The sequence below is a fragment of the Drosophila bipectinata genome, chromosome 3R (assembly GCF_030179905.1).
Source record: "Drosophila bipectinata strain 14024-0381.07 chromosome 3R, DbipHiC1v2, whole genome shotgun sequence".
Taxonomy (NCBI): domain Eukaryota; kingdom Metazoa; phylum Arthropoda; class Insecta; order Diptera; family Drosophilidae; genus Drosophila; species Drosophila bipectinata.
Genome location: NC_091739.1, coordinates 15585526 through 15603592, shown reverse-complemented (window position 1 = coordinate 15603592; position 18067 = coordinate 15585526). Strand labels below are relative to the sequence as shown.

The 18067-nt window shown below is 40.4% G+C and overlaps 1 protein-coding gene across 5 annotated transcripts in view; it reads right to left on the bottom strand.

Annotated features, from left to right (window-relative positions):
* Positions 1-4005: 4005 nt before the first annotated feature.
* The window catches only part of Cow (Proteoglycan Cow), a 46271-nt gene continuing 32209 nt past the window's right edge, over positions 4006-18067 (bottom strand). The window contains exons 2-11 of one of the 5 annotated variants that reach the window (XM_043212229.2): positions 16911-16980; positions 16746-16848; positions 16270-16626; positions 12226-12374; positions 11239-11438; positions 11047-11166; positions 10891-10984; positions 8919-9317; positions 7782-7919; positions 4006-6067 (exon numbers count right to left, since the gene is read on the bottom strand). In XM_043212229.2, coding sequence (XP_043068164.1) covers positions 5961-6067; positions 7782-7919; positions 8919-9317; positions 10891-10984; positions 11047-11166; positions 11239-11438; positions 12226-12374; positions 16270-16626; positions 16746-16848; positions 16911-16980 — 1737 coding nt within the window. In that variant the 3' untranslated portion in view covers positions 4006-5960. Of the gene's footprint in view, positions 6068-7781; positions 7920-8918; positions 9318-10890; positions 10985-11046; positions 11167-11238; positions 11439-12225; positions 12375-16269; positions 16627-16745; positions 16849-16910; positions 16981-18067 lie in introns of those variants that run through there. The other 4 variants (XM_043212230.2, XM_017247738.3, XM_017247739.3 and 1 more) reach the window with 4 other exon arrangements.

Here is an 18067-nt window from a genome sequence, read left to right as displayed (position 1 = left end):
TGTGTGCCTGTCTGGCGGTGGCTGAGCAGCCAGGCGTGCCATGCAACTTGTCGCATTGTCTGGCCCACAGAATTATGCAAATGAGCCAGCCAGGTCGCTGTGGACTTCAACTCCGCACATTGTTTATGTTGCCCAAATATTTGAAACCAACAAGCCAAAAATCTTGGCCAACTACGCACAATTACAGAGCGAGAAAATTCTAATTATTTCAGTGCGAAATTTACACTCCATTTGTTCACACAAAAGTATGAAAGAACAGAAACAAAATACATCTTCCAGATTATATGTACAAATTTCTCTGTGGACCGCAGTCTACATAGACCACGAGCCGAATGACTTTGGGTGCGCGATAATACGAGAAACCCACACTGATAATACGAGAAACGGTGAGTCATTAACATTATTTTGTATGACTTCACGATGTAATACAAATTATCAATTAATTTGACTCAATAATGATTGTTTTTTATTCTTTTTGGCTCGATAATAGAACATAGGATACATATTTATATAAAGAATCATCATGAGTCGGGTGCAGTATGGATTTGGTGGCGGGGTAGTAAGTTTTAAGCTTCTTTACCGAGCTCATTTCAAAATCCTTACATGTTATAATTTTACTATTGTATACTTTACTAATTTTGCGTTGTGTACTGAATATTAGCTAGGCTTGATTATTAGTTTTGAATAGATTTTGGATTTTCATCTAATTTTCTTAAAAGAGAATTGTGTGAAATAAAGTTAGTTTTAAAAGGGAACTCATTGGAGTAAGACCATTTTATTTGGGGCTCCTCTTAACCGTCTCTCTGTATTAGGGCTTCTGTATTGGGCCTCCAATATGAGCAGCGGAAATATTATCAGAAACATGCTAATAGTAATAATAATTCTCGGAAACCCGGAATTACCGGGTTTTGGTTTTGAGTCATTAAATAATCTTTCAATAGAGGAACGTATACAAGGAGAAATTCAGCTTATTTCACTTAATTTTAATTCATCGCCATGGACGGACAGAATTTAATCCTCATCGCGATTCTGCTGATCTCGGTGTGGCCAATTGCTTGGGCTGGGCCCCTGCATCAGGACTTGAGGAATTCTTCAAATCAGTCCTCCTTGGAATTAATAACAGTTTCTGGAGGAACTACACAACCACTCGTTTCAAGCCGTGCGGAGGAAGAATATCAAGGATTGAGAGCAAAGCGCTATATAAGCATTCCTTGCCCAAGGGATCATAGGGGGATATGTCTCACCGCACATGCACTTCCACACCGGAAAATGTAAAAAGTAAAAAAGTACTTGTATATTAATAAGATTGTTGTTACTTATAATTTATTATTTATTTTTCTTTTTTTGTGTCTAATAAATTTGAAAAATTATATTTAAAAGTTCAGTTTTGTTTAGTGCTCTTATTAACCGTGACTAACGTTAGTGACTAACTTCTGAGTGACTTAAGGGGCCCATCCACAGGCGAGCATGTCATTTTCCCCACTAACTAGAGCCAACATTCGTGCGAACATCATTTTTCGATAAATTTTCAAACTATCAATATGTCAACGGACAACTATAGCGGCACTCTAATTGCACTTATGGCAATAAGTATTTGCCATAGATAATATTGCAAAATAATATTGCATTTTTTATTCATTTTTCTCTACCAAAACTTTTTTTTAAACTGACGTTCGTGCCAACATTGCCATCCATTGGCGAGCATGTTGTTGCAAACGTTGTCAAAATAGAACGATTTTAATTCCATTCGAACATTTTGACAAACACAAAATTTTACAACGAACACTACCATCCACAGGAAAAATTTCGTCGAGCACAACATGTTCGCCGAACATGCTCGCCTGTTGATGGGCCCCTTAAGACAAATTATTTTCACAACAATTAATTTGACTAATTAATGATTATTTTGTGTTCATATTTTTGAGCGCGATAGTTGCTGTCACGTTTAAGTGATACTTGTTGAGCTTATTTTAAAATCCTAACATGTTATAATTTAACAATTAGTTTTGTACTGAAAATTACCTAGGCTCCTTTTAAAATTTGTTCCTTCCTGTGTTGATTCTAAAGGCGTTGCGCATGCAATAACCATTGTGCTCTGCTACAAAATAACAGTGTCTTTTCAAGCATTTTACTCGATTTTTAATAAGAATTGTAAAGACAGCGTTTCAAGGAAGGATAATTATGGCTGATTCCTCGTAGCCTAATATTAATATTCACAGGTGGTGCGCTAATCGCACTAAAGAAAGGGTTACGTAGAATTTCAGCGTGCAGTGCGTTGATAAGTTGTTTTACCTTAAATAGATTTAGTATTTTCATGTATTTTTCTTAAAAGAGAATTTTATGAAATAAAGTCAGTTTTAAAACGGCATCCATTGGAGTAAGACCTTTTTATTTGGGGTTCCTCTAAAGAGTCTCTCTGTAACAGGGACTCTGTAGTTCCAATACTAGCAGAGGAAATATTAGCAGAAACAAACTGGGAATTTTTTATACCCTTGCAGAGGGTATTATAATTTTGTCCAAAAGTGTGCAACGCAGTGAAGGAGACATCTCCGACCCTATAAAGTATATATATTCTTGATCAGGATCACCTCCTGAGTTGATATGAGCATGTCCGTCTGTCCGTCTGTCTGTCTGTTTCTAAATTTCGTTCGGATCGGTCGACTATATCTTATAGCTGTCATATAACTGAACGATCGGAAATGACCCAACTTTTGTGTTTTTGAAGATAGAAAGCTGGAACTTGGTACAGATTATATTCTTGGTTAATCCGACCTACCAAATTTCATAAGGATCGGCCGACTATATCTTAAAGCTGCCATATAACTGAACGATCGAAAATGGTTTTTGGTAGAAATACCAACTTTGGTATTTTTGAAGATAGAAGCTAACTGCAAGGGTATATAAACTTCGGCTCCGCCCGAAGATAGCTTTCCTTTCTTGTTATATTATTATGATTTATTATAATCTTGTATAATAAATCACAAATCTTTCATATCAGTCGGTTTCGAGGAATTAAATAATCTTTCAATGGGGGAACGTATAAAAGGAGAAATTCAGCTTATTTCAGTTAATTTTAATTCATCGCCATGGACGGACAGAAATTAATTCTCATCGCGATTCTGCTGATCTCCGTTTGGCATAATGCTTGGGCTGGACTCTTGCATCAAGCCTTGAGGAATTCTTCAAATCAGTCACCCTTGGAATTAACAACAGTTTCTGGAGGAACTACACAACCACTCGTTTCAAGCCGTATGGAGGAAGAATATCAAGGATTGAGAGCAAAGCGCTATATAAGCATACCTTGCAAAATGAATCATATTGGAATGTGTATCCACGCACACTCGTATGCATACCAGAAAGTGTAAAAATAAAAAGGTATTTTTATATGAATAAAAATATTGTTACTTAAATGTATTATATTTTTTCTTATTTTTTTGTGTCCAATAAATTTGAAAGGTTATGTTTTAAAGTGCAGTTTTGTTTAGTGCTCTTATTAACCGCGAAATGACTAACTTCTGAGTGACTTACTGACTGGCCCAAAACTCTAGCTGTATGCAACTTGGCCGGGTCGCCCTTACTTGTGCTGCTTAATTGTCGCAGCAACTTCCGTTTCGGAACGCCATGCCAAAGTTGCCGTGACCCGACCCCATCCGACTAGCGTGTGAACTCGTTGGCGTTGGCGTTGACTTGGCTCCGCTACATATAAGTATGTTCCACTACCTTCTATTCCCGCCTGCCCCTTGCTATGGCACACTAAAATTTATTTAAATCTGCACCATAATTGTTTGTCCGCCTGTTGCTCGTCGCCTTCGTTTTGTTTTAGTTAGTTGCTTGTTGGCTTTTTCGCCGCTCGTGTGTGCATAAAATTAGCCACTAAATTTATTGTTAGTCATTCGCTGGCATTCCTGGCTCTATGGAGCGACCGTTTAAATGTCACGAGTTGCCACAATTTGTTAAATGGTGACAACAGCATCCCATTACCGAAAAAACTAAACAAACACTGGATTGCATTAAATAATATTTATTGATTTCATCATCCATATACATATATATAAACAAATGGTCGTAGAGCTTAGTGGAAATAAAAACCTGTGCTATCGAAACGAAAACCAAAGATGGAAAATCTTTTCAAAATGCATTACGTACGTATTTAAATTGATACTACCTTTTCGTATGGAATCTTCACTATGATTTGATGAAAAAGGTTATATCTTTCAGAAACTGATAAGTAGAAATTCTGCCGAACTTCGAGTGGCAGAGGATGGGCTCTAGTAATGCAATTTGCACAATAATACACAAGTAAGTACAATCGTAATAGATAGTCAGTTGTAGGGTCTACACCACAAATAATTATAATTTCCATTTACTTTATAATTTGCTTTTTAAATGCAGCCGAAAAATGTTATTTTTGTCCACTCCACGTCGTCGCTGCATCTCAAATGATTGTTATTAATGTTGGTTATAAATTTTCGCTATAATTAAAAGGTTTATTTATCATATATGCATTCGTTTTTGTTTACTACAATTGGCTATATAATTTTCGTTTTGGTTGCAAGCATTTTTATCATGTTTATCCTTCATTAATTTAATGCGCTCGTAAATATGTTTAAATTTAGTATTTGCCTTTGGTTTTCTATTGGATATCCCTGTGGGGAAAATATCAAAAAGTGGATTCAACAAATGAGAGGAGGGATGAGCTACGATCTGCATTGATGCTGCCACTTAATTGCCTCTTATATACTTACATGTTAAACATATTATATATTTTTTTTTTATTATATATGCATGTATGTATAAGCGAATTGCCGTTTACCGAATCTCCAGCCAAATCCTTTTCTTATGATAATGTCGTATGTCCTACGTGTGTGAAGATTTCAAAGCGCTTCCGGTCTTGATCTTGGTTGATCTCGATCGCAATGGCCAAAAAAATTGGTGTTCGTGTGATGTTGGTTCGTGTGGGTGGCGTGACATTTACGATTTACGATTTCCGATTTCCGGTTTACATATATTTTAAGCTGAGTGCTGAGTTTGCCCTGGCAGGTGCTGTGATTCAAATGATGCTCGCCTTGTAGCAAAGCCAAGCCGAATACGTGTTGGATCTCTCACTATATATCTGGTAAGTAACACTAAATGAACGCGATTATGTTTCGTACATATGCAACTATGAGTTCTTCCCTCCGCGAACTTCTTCTCGAACTGCACTCTTCGGCCGCCTAGGAGTCTTGGAGTACTCTGGGAATGGGGCTACTGGCCTCGATCCATCGTATTCGTGTTCATCATTTTTTTCAAAAACTTATCACATAATTTTATATATTTTTGTTTTTTTGGGCGGAATCTTAGCGTGTATCGTGTTTTGCTTGCGCGAAAGCAGAGGAGGACAGATGTTGAGGGATGCCGATTCTAACTGGGTTTCTAATCTTTTGCAAAAAGGCTAAAATAGACGGATGGACTTAACCATGCAAACAACAATGATAACGAAAGATAAATCTTGGCTGATTGACTAAAAAAATGGCCAAAGCCGTAGACTCCGGGGTGCTCTTCTCTGCCTACTGATGATGCCAATTAGCGTGCGATTCGCCTCTAACTATGCTACAGTTTTTCTTTGGTTTGCTCTCCCCTGTTATCCTTTCTGCGTCAACTTTCATCTTCATGGCGAGTCTGTGTGTGTCTGAGTGTATGGTGTATTTGCTTCTGCTGTTTGCTATTCGTAGTTTCTATTCAAAAACGCTTACGTGGCTATTCTGCACATTTATGGATTTAGGGTTTTTCGGTTTTTTGTTTTCAGTTTTCGCTTCTGCGTTTGCTTCTACTTCAACTTCCACTTTCGGTTGTTTTCGGTTTTGTTTGCAATCATAATAATAATATTAATTTTCTGTTGTAACGCCAGCGCCGCTGCTGATTGGATGGGATGAGCCAGGATGCGCCACGAACTGGATGCAGGACGAACGTCGTCGCTTCGCTTAGAAGACCAGCATCTGATCGGCGCTGCCCTCCGCACTGTCATCGTCGTCGGCTCCCTCGTCCTCGTCGTCGGATGTGAGCGAGGCGGCGTTATTGACCACGGACTCTGTACGGATGGATGGACAAATTAGAATCAAGTTTGCATTGAAAAGCCCATCCTTGGACTCAGCATAAACCCATAAGCTGACCGCTTCGAAGCACAGCCCGCCTCATGCGTTATGCATGGCGTATGCTTGATATTAATAGGAAAACTCAATTACCGATCCCTGCCCGCCCCGACAACTTTAACAGCCTTAAGTGCCGAGTTAAATCAGCCTGCCCCGGACAGACTCAAGGACCCGAGCAGTGCGGTAAGCACGCAAGGACACCAACGGACACAGACCCGGGTCTGGGCGGGTTAAGCAGATTACGTATACGCACCGGAGTGCGAGGTGTTTACCGATTCCATTGCCGCATCTCGCATAACTCGGCAACGGCAAGCGGGCTATAAAAGCAGGCTTATAGGCTGATATTTCAATACCCAGGTAAATGGCAGGGCTCAGATGGCAAATCGCTTGCCCTGAAAATGGTTAAGTATGCCTGGAATTATTTTTTTTTATTTATCCACCGATACAAGGCTTTAATTGGCATCGATTCGTGTTTCTGCTGGCACTGACAGTGGCGCTGCAGTGAATTTACATTCACCACAAGGGATTATTTTGGCACAATTACTTTTACGTATATCAACGTTAACCCTTTAAGGCAGTCGTCTACCTTTGCGGTTTGATCGTTTTTTTTTTTTGCATAATTCTAATGTAGACATAATTTAAAACATGCCTTGCAAAGGATTTAATCGAAAGCATGCAGGTTTACGAGATATCGCGCCTCGAACCCGGCCCCGCACAGGCTAGTCACAGGCTATCATTTATCTTTAATTGCGTTTTCTCGAAAATGGTGTTTTTCAAAAATCGTGGTAAGATTCTGACAAAACTATGAAAGATAATTGAAATCTGTAAATTGAGATTTATTCACAAAACATCTGGCTATGTTTAGACACAAGCTTCTTGCGAATTTTTACAGTCTGTTTTAGCATAAAAAACATGCTCGAAAAATGCCCTTTTTTTAAATTGACGCCATTTTGTTAAATTTTGAAATAATCAAAAAAGCTTGTGTCTAAACATAACTGGGGTAATAAACATTAAGTCAACTCAAAAATTTTTTTGTTTCCAGCTTTTGATGACGAGATCGGCGGCCACAAAGTCGCCCATGTCAAAACGGCAGAGGTGCGCTCAAGGACACGCCAAGGGCAGAATTTTTCAAATATTCTTGTTTTCTTTTTTTTAACTGCCTAAAAGACAACGAATGCCTTAAAAGACAACGTGGGTTTTTTCCCATTTGATTTTTCTAGTGATGTTCAATTCATGTTTCTATGGAATTATGAGTCTACGGAGAATTGGGAAAACACAAGAACTTCAAAATTATTCCCTCTGTTCCGACCCTATTTGAAATAATTGATAATAGATTTCTGAATAATTTGAGCTCTCTAGAACTATTCTGAAGAAATATTAGTTCTATGAAATACTTTCAAGATTATTTTTCCCAGATTTTTGTGAGAACAGTTCAGTTTTTGCAATGACCACCTCAACTTTATTTCCCTTTTTTCGCCTTCATTACGGCATTAAAAGCCTTGTGGGTGCTTTTGTCGGGTCTGAACCCCCTAACCGACGTCAGGTGTTTGGGTTAAGTGTTTATACGATGCCACACTCTCTCTATTATTCCGAGTCCTGGATCCTTTATCCATTATCCCTTATCCCGAGTGCCCATCACCCCCGCATACTCACCGCAGTTGGGCTTGCCGCGTGTGCGTGTGTTGGCGAACTCGACTCCATGCTTGTCCACACACCAGCACACACCAACCGAGTTGTGGCACTGGGTGGGTTTGTAGAATCCCTGAATGTCGCAGTCGGGTGCGTAGGCGCCTAATTAGTGTGGTTTGGGAGAAGAAGGGCATCATTTTAGTGGCGGCTATGCTTAAAATGGGGCTGTTCTTTTTTTTTTTGTATTTGAGGGGAGCCAGTGAAAAGCGGCACAAGCAAACTTATTGTTAAATCTATTTTGTTTTGGGCAAGGGGAGGACTAACAAAGAAAAAGAAATTATATAGTTTGGGGCAGGAACACAAAAAAGCATCGGACAGTGGCTAGAAAAAAGTTCGGTGTGTTGTTGTTAAAAGTGTTTAATTTGCTGGCTTAAAAGTTGCGTTTGGCCAAGAGAGATGGGCAGGAAAAAAACTGGGTAACGAGCTCAAACCGAAAGTTAACAACGAAAGCAGCGCAAAAAAGGGTTACTTCTGCAGAACATTTACTGAATGCACTAGGGAAAAATATCACAGTGAATCTTGGTTTCTATTCAAAATGTTTCCATTACTGTATTTATAAAAGAAAAGGAGAATCAAATTCGAGAATCTTAAAAGCTTTAAATAAATATAATCGTCACTGCAAGATATTTCTCCAAGTGTATGAGCATCTGTGTGGCTGTGGGCTGGTGTGAGTAAGTTTGTATAAGTGTGTCAGGGTTTCTATTTAGCTGTCAGGCGCTTAATTATACATAGTTTGAAAAAGGTTGCAAGGAGCCAGAGCGTCAGACAAACAAAAACTAAGCGGTCGAAAGAGATGGAAGATAGCAAGAAAGCGAGAGAGCAGTAGAAATAGAAAGAGAGCGGTAGTGAAAGTAAAAGTTCAACTCTTTCGGGCATTAAACTCTTATAGTTCTTATTTCTGTTTTTGGTATTGTTTTGCTTTGTTATTTGTTTTCTGTTGTTTTTCTGTACATTTTTTATAATTTTTTTTAAGGTAGTAGTGGGGAATACATAAATGAGGCCCAGGACCCCGCACAACTCATACTCAACGGAACATTTATATACGGTATATAGAGAGAACATAGAAGTATTAGTGTTATGTAGAGAAATGTCCACCTGTACCTATCTCACCTGCAAAGTCGCCGGCGATTCTTCGGCGAACTGCGGCGCACGGGCGGTCCGTCTTCTCGAAGCAGCGACACCACTCCCGGGTGTTGATCGCACTGTCCGTGTCCAGGTCGCAGGTGTCGATGAAGGGCTTGATGCAGCGCTCGTTCTGGTCGTGCTCCAGGTCGTACATCTCCTGCAGCGACAGTTGCCCGTCGTTGTTCAGGTCGAGGTGGCCGAACATCCACTTGGCCTCCGTCTTGCAGGCGGGCGGGAAGTGTGCCTTCGACTTCTGGCTGTGCTGCCGGCGCTTCTTGCTGTCCGCCATGATCACGGAGAACCAGTCCAGGAGTCGATTGCCAATGGCAGTAAGCTGCTGGGGCTTGCACTCTGGTGACTTCGAGGGGTAACCTGCTAAAAATGATATATGATGACTTACTAATATTTCACGCTTTACGCATGTTATGAATAATATTTAAGAAATACGTGCTATGCCTAGAGTAGTTCTTCATAACGAATATGTTTTTATTATGTATAGTATTTCCCAATGTCCGGATTTTTTAAAATACATAGATTCCCAGTAAATCTGCTTTAAGAAAATATTTTTTATTTTTGGGAACTTTCCCACTACCTAGCAACCTATTAAAAAAAACCCTCATCAATATTTTTTCTATGAATGGTGCCGCTCTGTCTAATATTCATTTTTCTGACGTATTAACTAAAGAATTCAGAACACGTGCGGCGCCAAGCGTGATACTTGACCTTATTATCAGCCCAATACTGTGAATTTTGAAATTATCAAAAGAAACAAGAAAATTGGAACTCAACACTTGTCGTTTCTTTGATTACGATGGGAATCCCAAACAATTGTTGGATGCATTCTCTCTTTAAAATATAAAAACTAGTACTATTATGGCGCCGGGGATAATCGTATCTTTTTCAATTTTTATCCAATCCTTGAATATATTACCGATATTGACGATCCATAAATGAGATACCTTAATCGATTCTTTATAAATCTTCATAGAAACCATCCAAACTATGGTACTGTTGGATCCCTTTTTTTGTCAATTTTTCCCTTGAAAATTGGGGAAAAAGGTGTATATGTATGGATATGTATGTATGTATAATCCGAATTTTCACCCGATGCTTAAATTGAATACCTTTTTCGATCTCCCTTTATTTCATATAAATAATAGGTATCAAATAAATATTTCACATTTTAAGAAATTTTTTTATGACAAACACTTATATGGAGTGTCTAATACAGGGGTGCCCAGCCCCATTGCTCTCGGAGCTCCTTTGTTGTTGGAATTGCTCGTTATATGGGAAATGAAATTTTATATACGTGTGTGGCTCGTAGCATAGGAAAGGGCTAAATACAAAAACAATTTTTCGTTTTTCAAGTTAAGCAACAACAATTGTATAGTGTCTCAGTTTTTCGTACTAATACGAAGGCACTTTGTTTTTTTATTACCGAAAACTTTTCACTGCAAAAAATTACTTTTGGTTGAGATCTCAAAAAGAATGGTTAATATCTGAGCTATGAATTTCTTTTATTTATAACTTTATTACAGTTTTTAATTTTTATTTCATAAATATTTTTGTATTACTTTTTTCCATTGAAAATTTTACTATAATTTTTTTCAGTATACCGACATGACTTGCAAAAAAAATTTCTAGCTTTAATGTATTGGTGATTTTTTGCATTGGTATTCGAGTTTGCTCTGTCCTATGCTGAGCTTGGGCAACCCTGGTCTAATAACTCATGTGCTGTTTCGGTTTTATTAAACTTCAATTGCGATAAGGAAAAAACAATTTATTTCTATCAAATGTGAATGATTCCTAGACCAACCCAATGAATTATTCTGAATAAAAATGTATAATTTTTCCATATTTGGGTAAAATAATATTTATTAATAAGAAATTCGTCATTAAAAATTATCTGTATGTATAATGAAAAAAATATAAATATTGTTGTTCTCACCATTTACGTTGTTCTTATTAACCTTCTGCTGTTGCTTCTCCACCACTTCGTTGTAGTTGCGCATCTTGTGCTTATCGTCCTGGTACTTGTTGTCCTGCCAATTAGAAAATTATAAGCAATAGGAATAACAATTTTAAAGAGGCCGCCAGGACTCACCTTTTTGTAGGCCGTGTACTTGAGGTATTTATAGTGCTTGTTGTCGTACTTGATCTCCTCGGGGGTGAAGGTGTACTGGGCATTGATGTGGTTGTAGTGTCGGTTGTTATCCTCCTTGTCCTGTGGGTTAAAAAAACCAAAAAGAAAAAAAATTAAAGACAACTCAGATGCCTTTTCGGGCCATTAACTTGCATTCATGATCGTGTTGAAGTCATTGTTGTTGCCCCCCATAATGTTGCCGCTGTTCATCATGATGTTGTTGTTGCTGCTGTCCTTGTAGGCCTGCTGTTGTTGTTGTTGCTGCTGCTGCTGGTCGAGGGCGATCTTCTTGTTGTACTTGTTGTTGCCGTTGTAGCCGGATATGCGCTGCAGCCGCTTGCCATCGAAGTTCTCTGCGAAAAATTGTGGAAAAAGCGTTCATAAAATCGCTGGTCTAGGCAAACTTTTTCCCAACCACCGGCCGGCAGTATTTTATTTATTTTCTAGGCCCTCTGAGCTGTGCAAAATTGAAAATTAACGTCCTGCCCCCTGGCTGAGTGGTCCTGGCAGAACAATGGCGCCGACTACTTGTACCACACGGCCTATTAAATATTTAACAAGTGATGTGCCCGGCTAAAAATATTTAAAGCCAAAGCCTTTGTTTGGTAATTGGAATTTTTAATTGCCTTTCCAGCTTTTCAGCCCAGTTGGTCTAACAAATCGCGAAGCATACTTTCATGGGCAAACAACTCTCCCACTCTCTGTCTCTGTCTGGGCCTGGAGCCCCGTCCCCGGTCGCGTCTCCTGGCCGTAAGCCTGTCACAAAATATGCATGCAATTTATTTTGTAGTCATCGTCCGTACTCGGTCCAATCCTGGCGGCTTGCCAGGCTCAAGCCGAAGCTCATTATGCGGCCTCCAAGCGGAGCATTTGATTTCGGGGGGCTTGGGGGTTTTGTGGCTGGCTTGGCCATGTTATTTGTTTTCGGCCTAGACCCATAGTTGTATTTTGATACCCTTTAATAGAGTCTTGTGAGAAGACAATAAGCCACTAACTAAGTCCTAGAGGTTCTTGATACTCATTCACCCCGCTTAGCAATCAAAACCGTACCCATTTAACTAACATAAACAAGTTTAGAATCTAAAATTCGTTAGGATAACATTTTTCTTTAAAGAAAGAGATGAAAAAAGATATCCTTACCCTTGCAGGGACAGAATCCTTTGCAGGCAATCCGAATGGACGTCGAATGTATGCAATTGTGATAATCCAATCTGCATAGTGATGAGTAGGTCCTGTTGTCAGCACCGCACAGGAACGTTGGCTTGGCCACAGGACATGGCTTGCAGTTGCTGGAAAAGAGGCGAAAAAAAATGGAGAAGATATAGCAGAGTTAGAGAAGCCAGGGAGGCAGAAATCAGAAAAGTAAAACTCAAGGGGCCGCAGCAGCAACAAATAGATGACATGCAAAATTAATTTTTATGCAAATGAAGTCTGTTCCTCCCCTCCCCCCCCTTATGTGAACAACTTGCCGGCCAGGTAAGAGAACAGAAGGATACACAGCCGGCACTCATCGCCTTGCTTATACATTTATTTAAATATTTATTTAATATGCGCTGCACGCACGCCCTAGCAAACAGCCGAGCCATGAGATTGGCCAGGGGACTAGGGACGATAAAGGACACGTCGCACTCGGCTGAAGCTTTATTTAATAATTTGAGCAAATATTTAAGCGACCATACATGTACGACTCCATTTCCATAGATGTGTAATCTTAATTATAATTCATCCCGCTTCAAGTGATTTCATTCTGGATGCCCTGATCGGGATCCACCGTCAATCATTCAACTCTTATTCGAAGCTCTGCCCTACTTACAAAAGAATATCGGCTTTTTTGCTCGTTATTTTAAAACCAACAAAAAGATTAATTGAATTAATTGTTGCTACTGTGAGAGAGCTGCAGTCCTGTCCTGTCTGTGGCTGCAATAAAAAAGGCTTTCGGTTGAATATTTTTATCACTTTCGGTGTGGATTTAATTGGCGCGCCAAACGCAGAATTCGCTCCCATTTCCCCCAGCCCTATTTCATAATTTTATTCAGCCATATATGTATTGTCAGTTTTTTGTTTGGCGAGTATCAAATAAAATTTCCACATTTATTTGGCCGCTTCTTGCCGCCTGCCAAATGAAATGCAATTTGCCTAATTGCCCCCAATTTGGCAGTCATAATTAGAGGGTTTTATTGGACTTTTGTTCGAGAGTTTGAAGAAATATTAATTGAAAATTGGCCTGCTGTTGAGCCAGGGCTTAGCCCAGTTTGGCATCCATTGTGGTTTATTTGCTTTATGCTAAATAAATTCTGAACAAAGATAAGACCTTGAGCGTACAATTACTTGTGAGGAAAAATACGAAAATATCCAGAAACCGAGAGGTCCAATGAAAGGAGAGAACTGCTGGATTTGTCAACCGATTTGCATGCACTGGCCCGGCCACTTAAGCTGGCCAATTTCGTCTCTGAGCCAAAAGTAAACGTAGCAATGGCCAAAACCAATACAAACACATACACGTATGTATGCTTCTCTGTCACTTTTAATTAAAAATTCCCTCGCATGTTCTTTTGCCCGCTTCAGCTTCCACATCCAGTGGCACTTCCGTTTCCGCTTTGTTTGCTTCCCTCCTCCAACGGATTGTTTATACAAATTTAATGAAATTCTTAGGGCCAAGTAAATAGTGAGACGAATAAATTTGATAAGGCCCTTCGTTCAGGCCGATGTCCCCATGGCGGCGACTTGCCTCCTCAATGATGGCATCTTGAATGGCCGGCGCAGCATCTGCGGTTGCTTTGTGCAAATTGCCCATCAAATGGCTGGCCACATGCCGGCTCCTTGTCCTTGTGAAAAATGTGTAAATTTTTACTCAAATATTTGCTTTCAATTTTGCAGCAACCCGACCGAATATTTGAAGGTGCGGGGAACCATAGTCCCTTTGAGGCATCTTGCCCTCCTGCTGACGCCGACAGCTTCATGTGCATAGACCACAGAACAGCTCAGTGGTTTCGAATAACTGCCATGGACAGGCCAGCACACATACCCCTTGGAATAGTTTAGCCGAGGTGAGATCCGACCTTTGGCATGCAAAGAGCACACTGGTAAATAATAAATCATAACATCTTAAAAAACTATAATAAATATAGAGTAAAAAATTAAAAAATCTGTAGATCTAATAATAAGCTTGATGAAGGCGATCAAAAAAATACCTTTGGTTGATACACGTGTCGTATACGTAATGAAAAAACCTAACAAAAGTTGTGAAAAAATATGTCATATTTCCCGAATAAAAATAACAATGATTCAATGATTATATAGAAAAAGAAGATTATATTTAGTTCACAATGTAGCTACAACCAATGTGCAAGGAGCCCCCAGAATCCCCGAAAGTTCCAATCCCTCTCATCCTTTGGCATATTGTTACAACAAACAATTCAGGGCTCACACATGAGTTATGGCTCGATCCCGCTCTGCAGCTACAGCTATCCAGCTGCCTTTTGGTCTATTAGAAGTGCCTTTCCCCTGGGCTCCAGCCCCCGTTAGTGACCCCTTTAGTGGGGCAGGTCCTTTGTTTGAATTGCGGCTGAATGGAAAGACGAGCAGAGAAAGCCGAGAACTGGAGCAGAGCTCCTGGCCACCAACCCGCCTCGACGATGAGTGGCAAATGCTCGGGACGGGCTACAACTATTGATTTTGCCAGAAGCTCGAATGTGACACACACTAGGCGGCATTCATATTTCATGCCATTGACATAGATACACAAATGCATGGCGTCGTGGAATTTTCGTGAAAGCAAAATTGAAAAGGAAACTTTGGTGGTGGGCGGTTCGGGGCTAGGAATATGTCAAAAGGCATTGTTAATGTCATCGCTGGAAGCGGAAAGAATACCCCATGGGGAGGAGTCAGGATTGGGGCGTGATTTGCCTATAGATTGATTTTTACACACAGGCACCCCCTACTCCGTTGTGTCTGTGTGTTTGGCAAGTGGATTTTAATTCAATTACAAAACGCTCGGGGATTCGGGACGCAAACAAAAACAATAACAATGAGCTCAGAAGCTTTCCGAAAGTTATCGGAGTACTTGCGAAATTTTCCATTTTCTCATGTATCTCAAGGAATTCAGGAGAAATTAAATTTTAATTTTTACAACGTTGTCAGAGGATCAAAAAGCAAAACTTTTGCATGTCATCTTATCCCCGGCTCATACATCACAGAAGCATAATTTTGAAGAACTCTTAAAGAGCAGGATTTCTCAAGGATGCCAACATTTCAAGAGAGAAGGTTAGGTGTTAACTACCAGGCGTTTCAAATTTTATTTTATTTTTGTGTACCTAGTCCTTAACCCATCCCAAAACTTGGGGCAAATATTTTCGCAACGGAAATCGATGTTTGGAAGTTGCCAACAACTTCCTTTTCGCATCCCTTTTCCTGCCTTTTTCGAGGCAATCAAGCCTTGACACAGGCCCGACTTTGACTTTATTTTCCAGGCTTCTTGTCAGAAGGTGCAAATGCTACCTTCACCAACTCCCCCTTTGATTTTCTCCCCTGATTCGAGAGGGAAATTGCTCGCGTGCGAGTCCACAATTCGGGTTAGGGTCAGAGCGATAACACGGAACAAGTCAAAGGATCCGACGACGGCACGCGTCAAAGGGTAAAGGCCGTAAAGCTGTCGTTGCGGCCCATTGAGGCAGAAGTATGCCAGCACCAGCCAAAAAGCCAGCTCGGCAAACGATAACAGCCCAGCAGGAGAAGCACGACAATAACAATAACAAAATTCACAAAAAAACAGGCCATGGCCAAGTCTGCGTGCTGAAAACTGTACCGCTGTAAATTTATTGCAGAATTTTTATACACGATAAAACAATTTATTATTAGCATGACGACGGTGGAAATACATGGAGGAGGAAGGAGCCAGTGGGAGGAAGTGGCTGATGTCAAAGGTGACCCACCCACCCAACCTCAACCCTTTTTTGTGCCGACGCGAATTTGCTTAATGAAATGTAAAATCCCATTCAAAGGCAACGCAAAAACTTCGGCCAGAAAGTTGGCCACTCGATTGTCTGCACTGAGAGAAATCTATCATACAAATAAAAAACTAAAATATTAAACTATTATTTTAAAAGTATTCTTATTTTTTGTTGTAAAGTATTATACTTAATTATGAGAACAACATTTCTTTAAAGTTCTCTCTGTGTAACTTACTCCAACTCCTCGTCATCGTCCTGCTGAATGGCTGGTGCTTGCTGGGATTGCTGCTTCTGTTGCTGTTGCTGCTGCTTATCGCCAGCGGCGATACTGTTCTCGTAGAAAACATCATCCTCCTTGGACTCGTCGTCGTCGCCCAGGCTGAGGCTCTTATCTTCGTCATCGGCCTCCTCATTGCCCTGGACACTGGCCGGGGGATTGCTGTTGGTGTTGCCGTTGCTGCTGCCATCACTGCTGTTGTCCTCATCATCGTTGTTGATATCCTCGGCGTCCTGGCTGTCCTGGCTATCCTGCTGGTTGACGCGCCGCTTGGCCTCCTCCTCCAAGTACTTGGCCTTGGTGATTATCTCATCGCTGGGAAACGATTTTGGGGAGAAATGGGAGGTCGGTTAGTTGGTAATGCCGAGGGGCAAAGGTTTCAATTTAATTGGCTCATCGGGCTCAGCCAAGGAGCCAGAGGAGTCTCCGCTTACCGATTCTTGTGTAGCTCCTTCTTCGACACGCACACGGCACTGTACTCGTCCTCCAGGAGGCAAATTTCACGTTTCTTGCAGTTCAGTGGTCGGCAAAGGTCACCTTTTTTTGATATATTTTAATTTATTAATTGGTTTGGAGGAAAAACATTCCAGTTTACTTACTCGACGGATCGTGGATCCAACGCTTGTGCTCGCCCAGGTTCTTGTTGCCATTCTGCGTGTTTTTGTTTATCTGGAAGTAGGAGAACAAATTGCATGTGAAATATTTGCTGCTTTAATTTTGTTATTTAAATGCATAAAAAATGCAAAGCTCTCTTTCCATCCCCCCTCTGACATTCAGGATATAAGCCAAACTGACGTCTGTCAAAACGCACACTTACAGCCACACAACCCATTTAGAATCACTGAGCCATGCACACGTACGGCGTACCACAGGGCGTATGCGTCATAAAAACGAGAACAATGTAGCATTTTCACGTCAGAAAGGGAAGTTCAAAATAAATAAAAATAATGCATTTGGCAGCTTGTTTGTACTTCTCATAATCATCGATATTGGAAAGTGTCAGACTAGTTCTTAGATTTCTTGAGAAGTATTAGAAACTATCTTGTGTTGGCTTTAGTTATTAAGGCCTGAAAGGATCTCCACATTCCTATACATATTTATGCGATTTAGGAAACATATGCAAATCAGACTTCAGCCTGAAAAATACAGCATATGCTCCTTGCCTTGCTTAGTTATGCGACACACCCGCTCTTGGCCGAGCAGATTTATTTTAATTTAATTCAATTCAGTACGCAGCTTACCATAAATGGTTGATTTTGCCACGCCCACTCTAACACCCACACACACACAGTCCCACTCACGCCCTGCTGGGTATTGTGAGGCGAACCGAAATGTTATTAAGTGCAATGGTGCGTATGCATAATATTTAACTTGTCTATAAAATTTATGAGCCACTAACAGCATCTGCAGCAACAAAAATAGCCACGTTGTTGTGGGGGTGTTGTTGTTATTTTTGCTACTGCCATGCCTCTGGTTAAAATGGCAAAAATAAGCTACGAAAAATAGGGAAAAATAAATTCCCGAACCATCGCGTGCAACACATTGACTTGACAGTTTTGCAATGGCTGTTGTTCTTGCAACTGATGTTGCTCTTGCTGTTGTAGTGGCTGTTGCCATTGTTGCTGCTGGCTTTGTTGCTAATGCTGCAGCTGCAGCTGATACTACTATCGCCGCTGTCAGTTGGCTTAATGAAAGCGACAGCGGCCAGGAGAAGCGGCAGCGGCAGATGCATTCTGGCCCCCGGGAGCTCCATGCA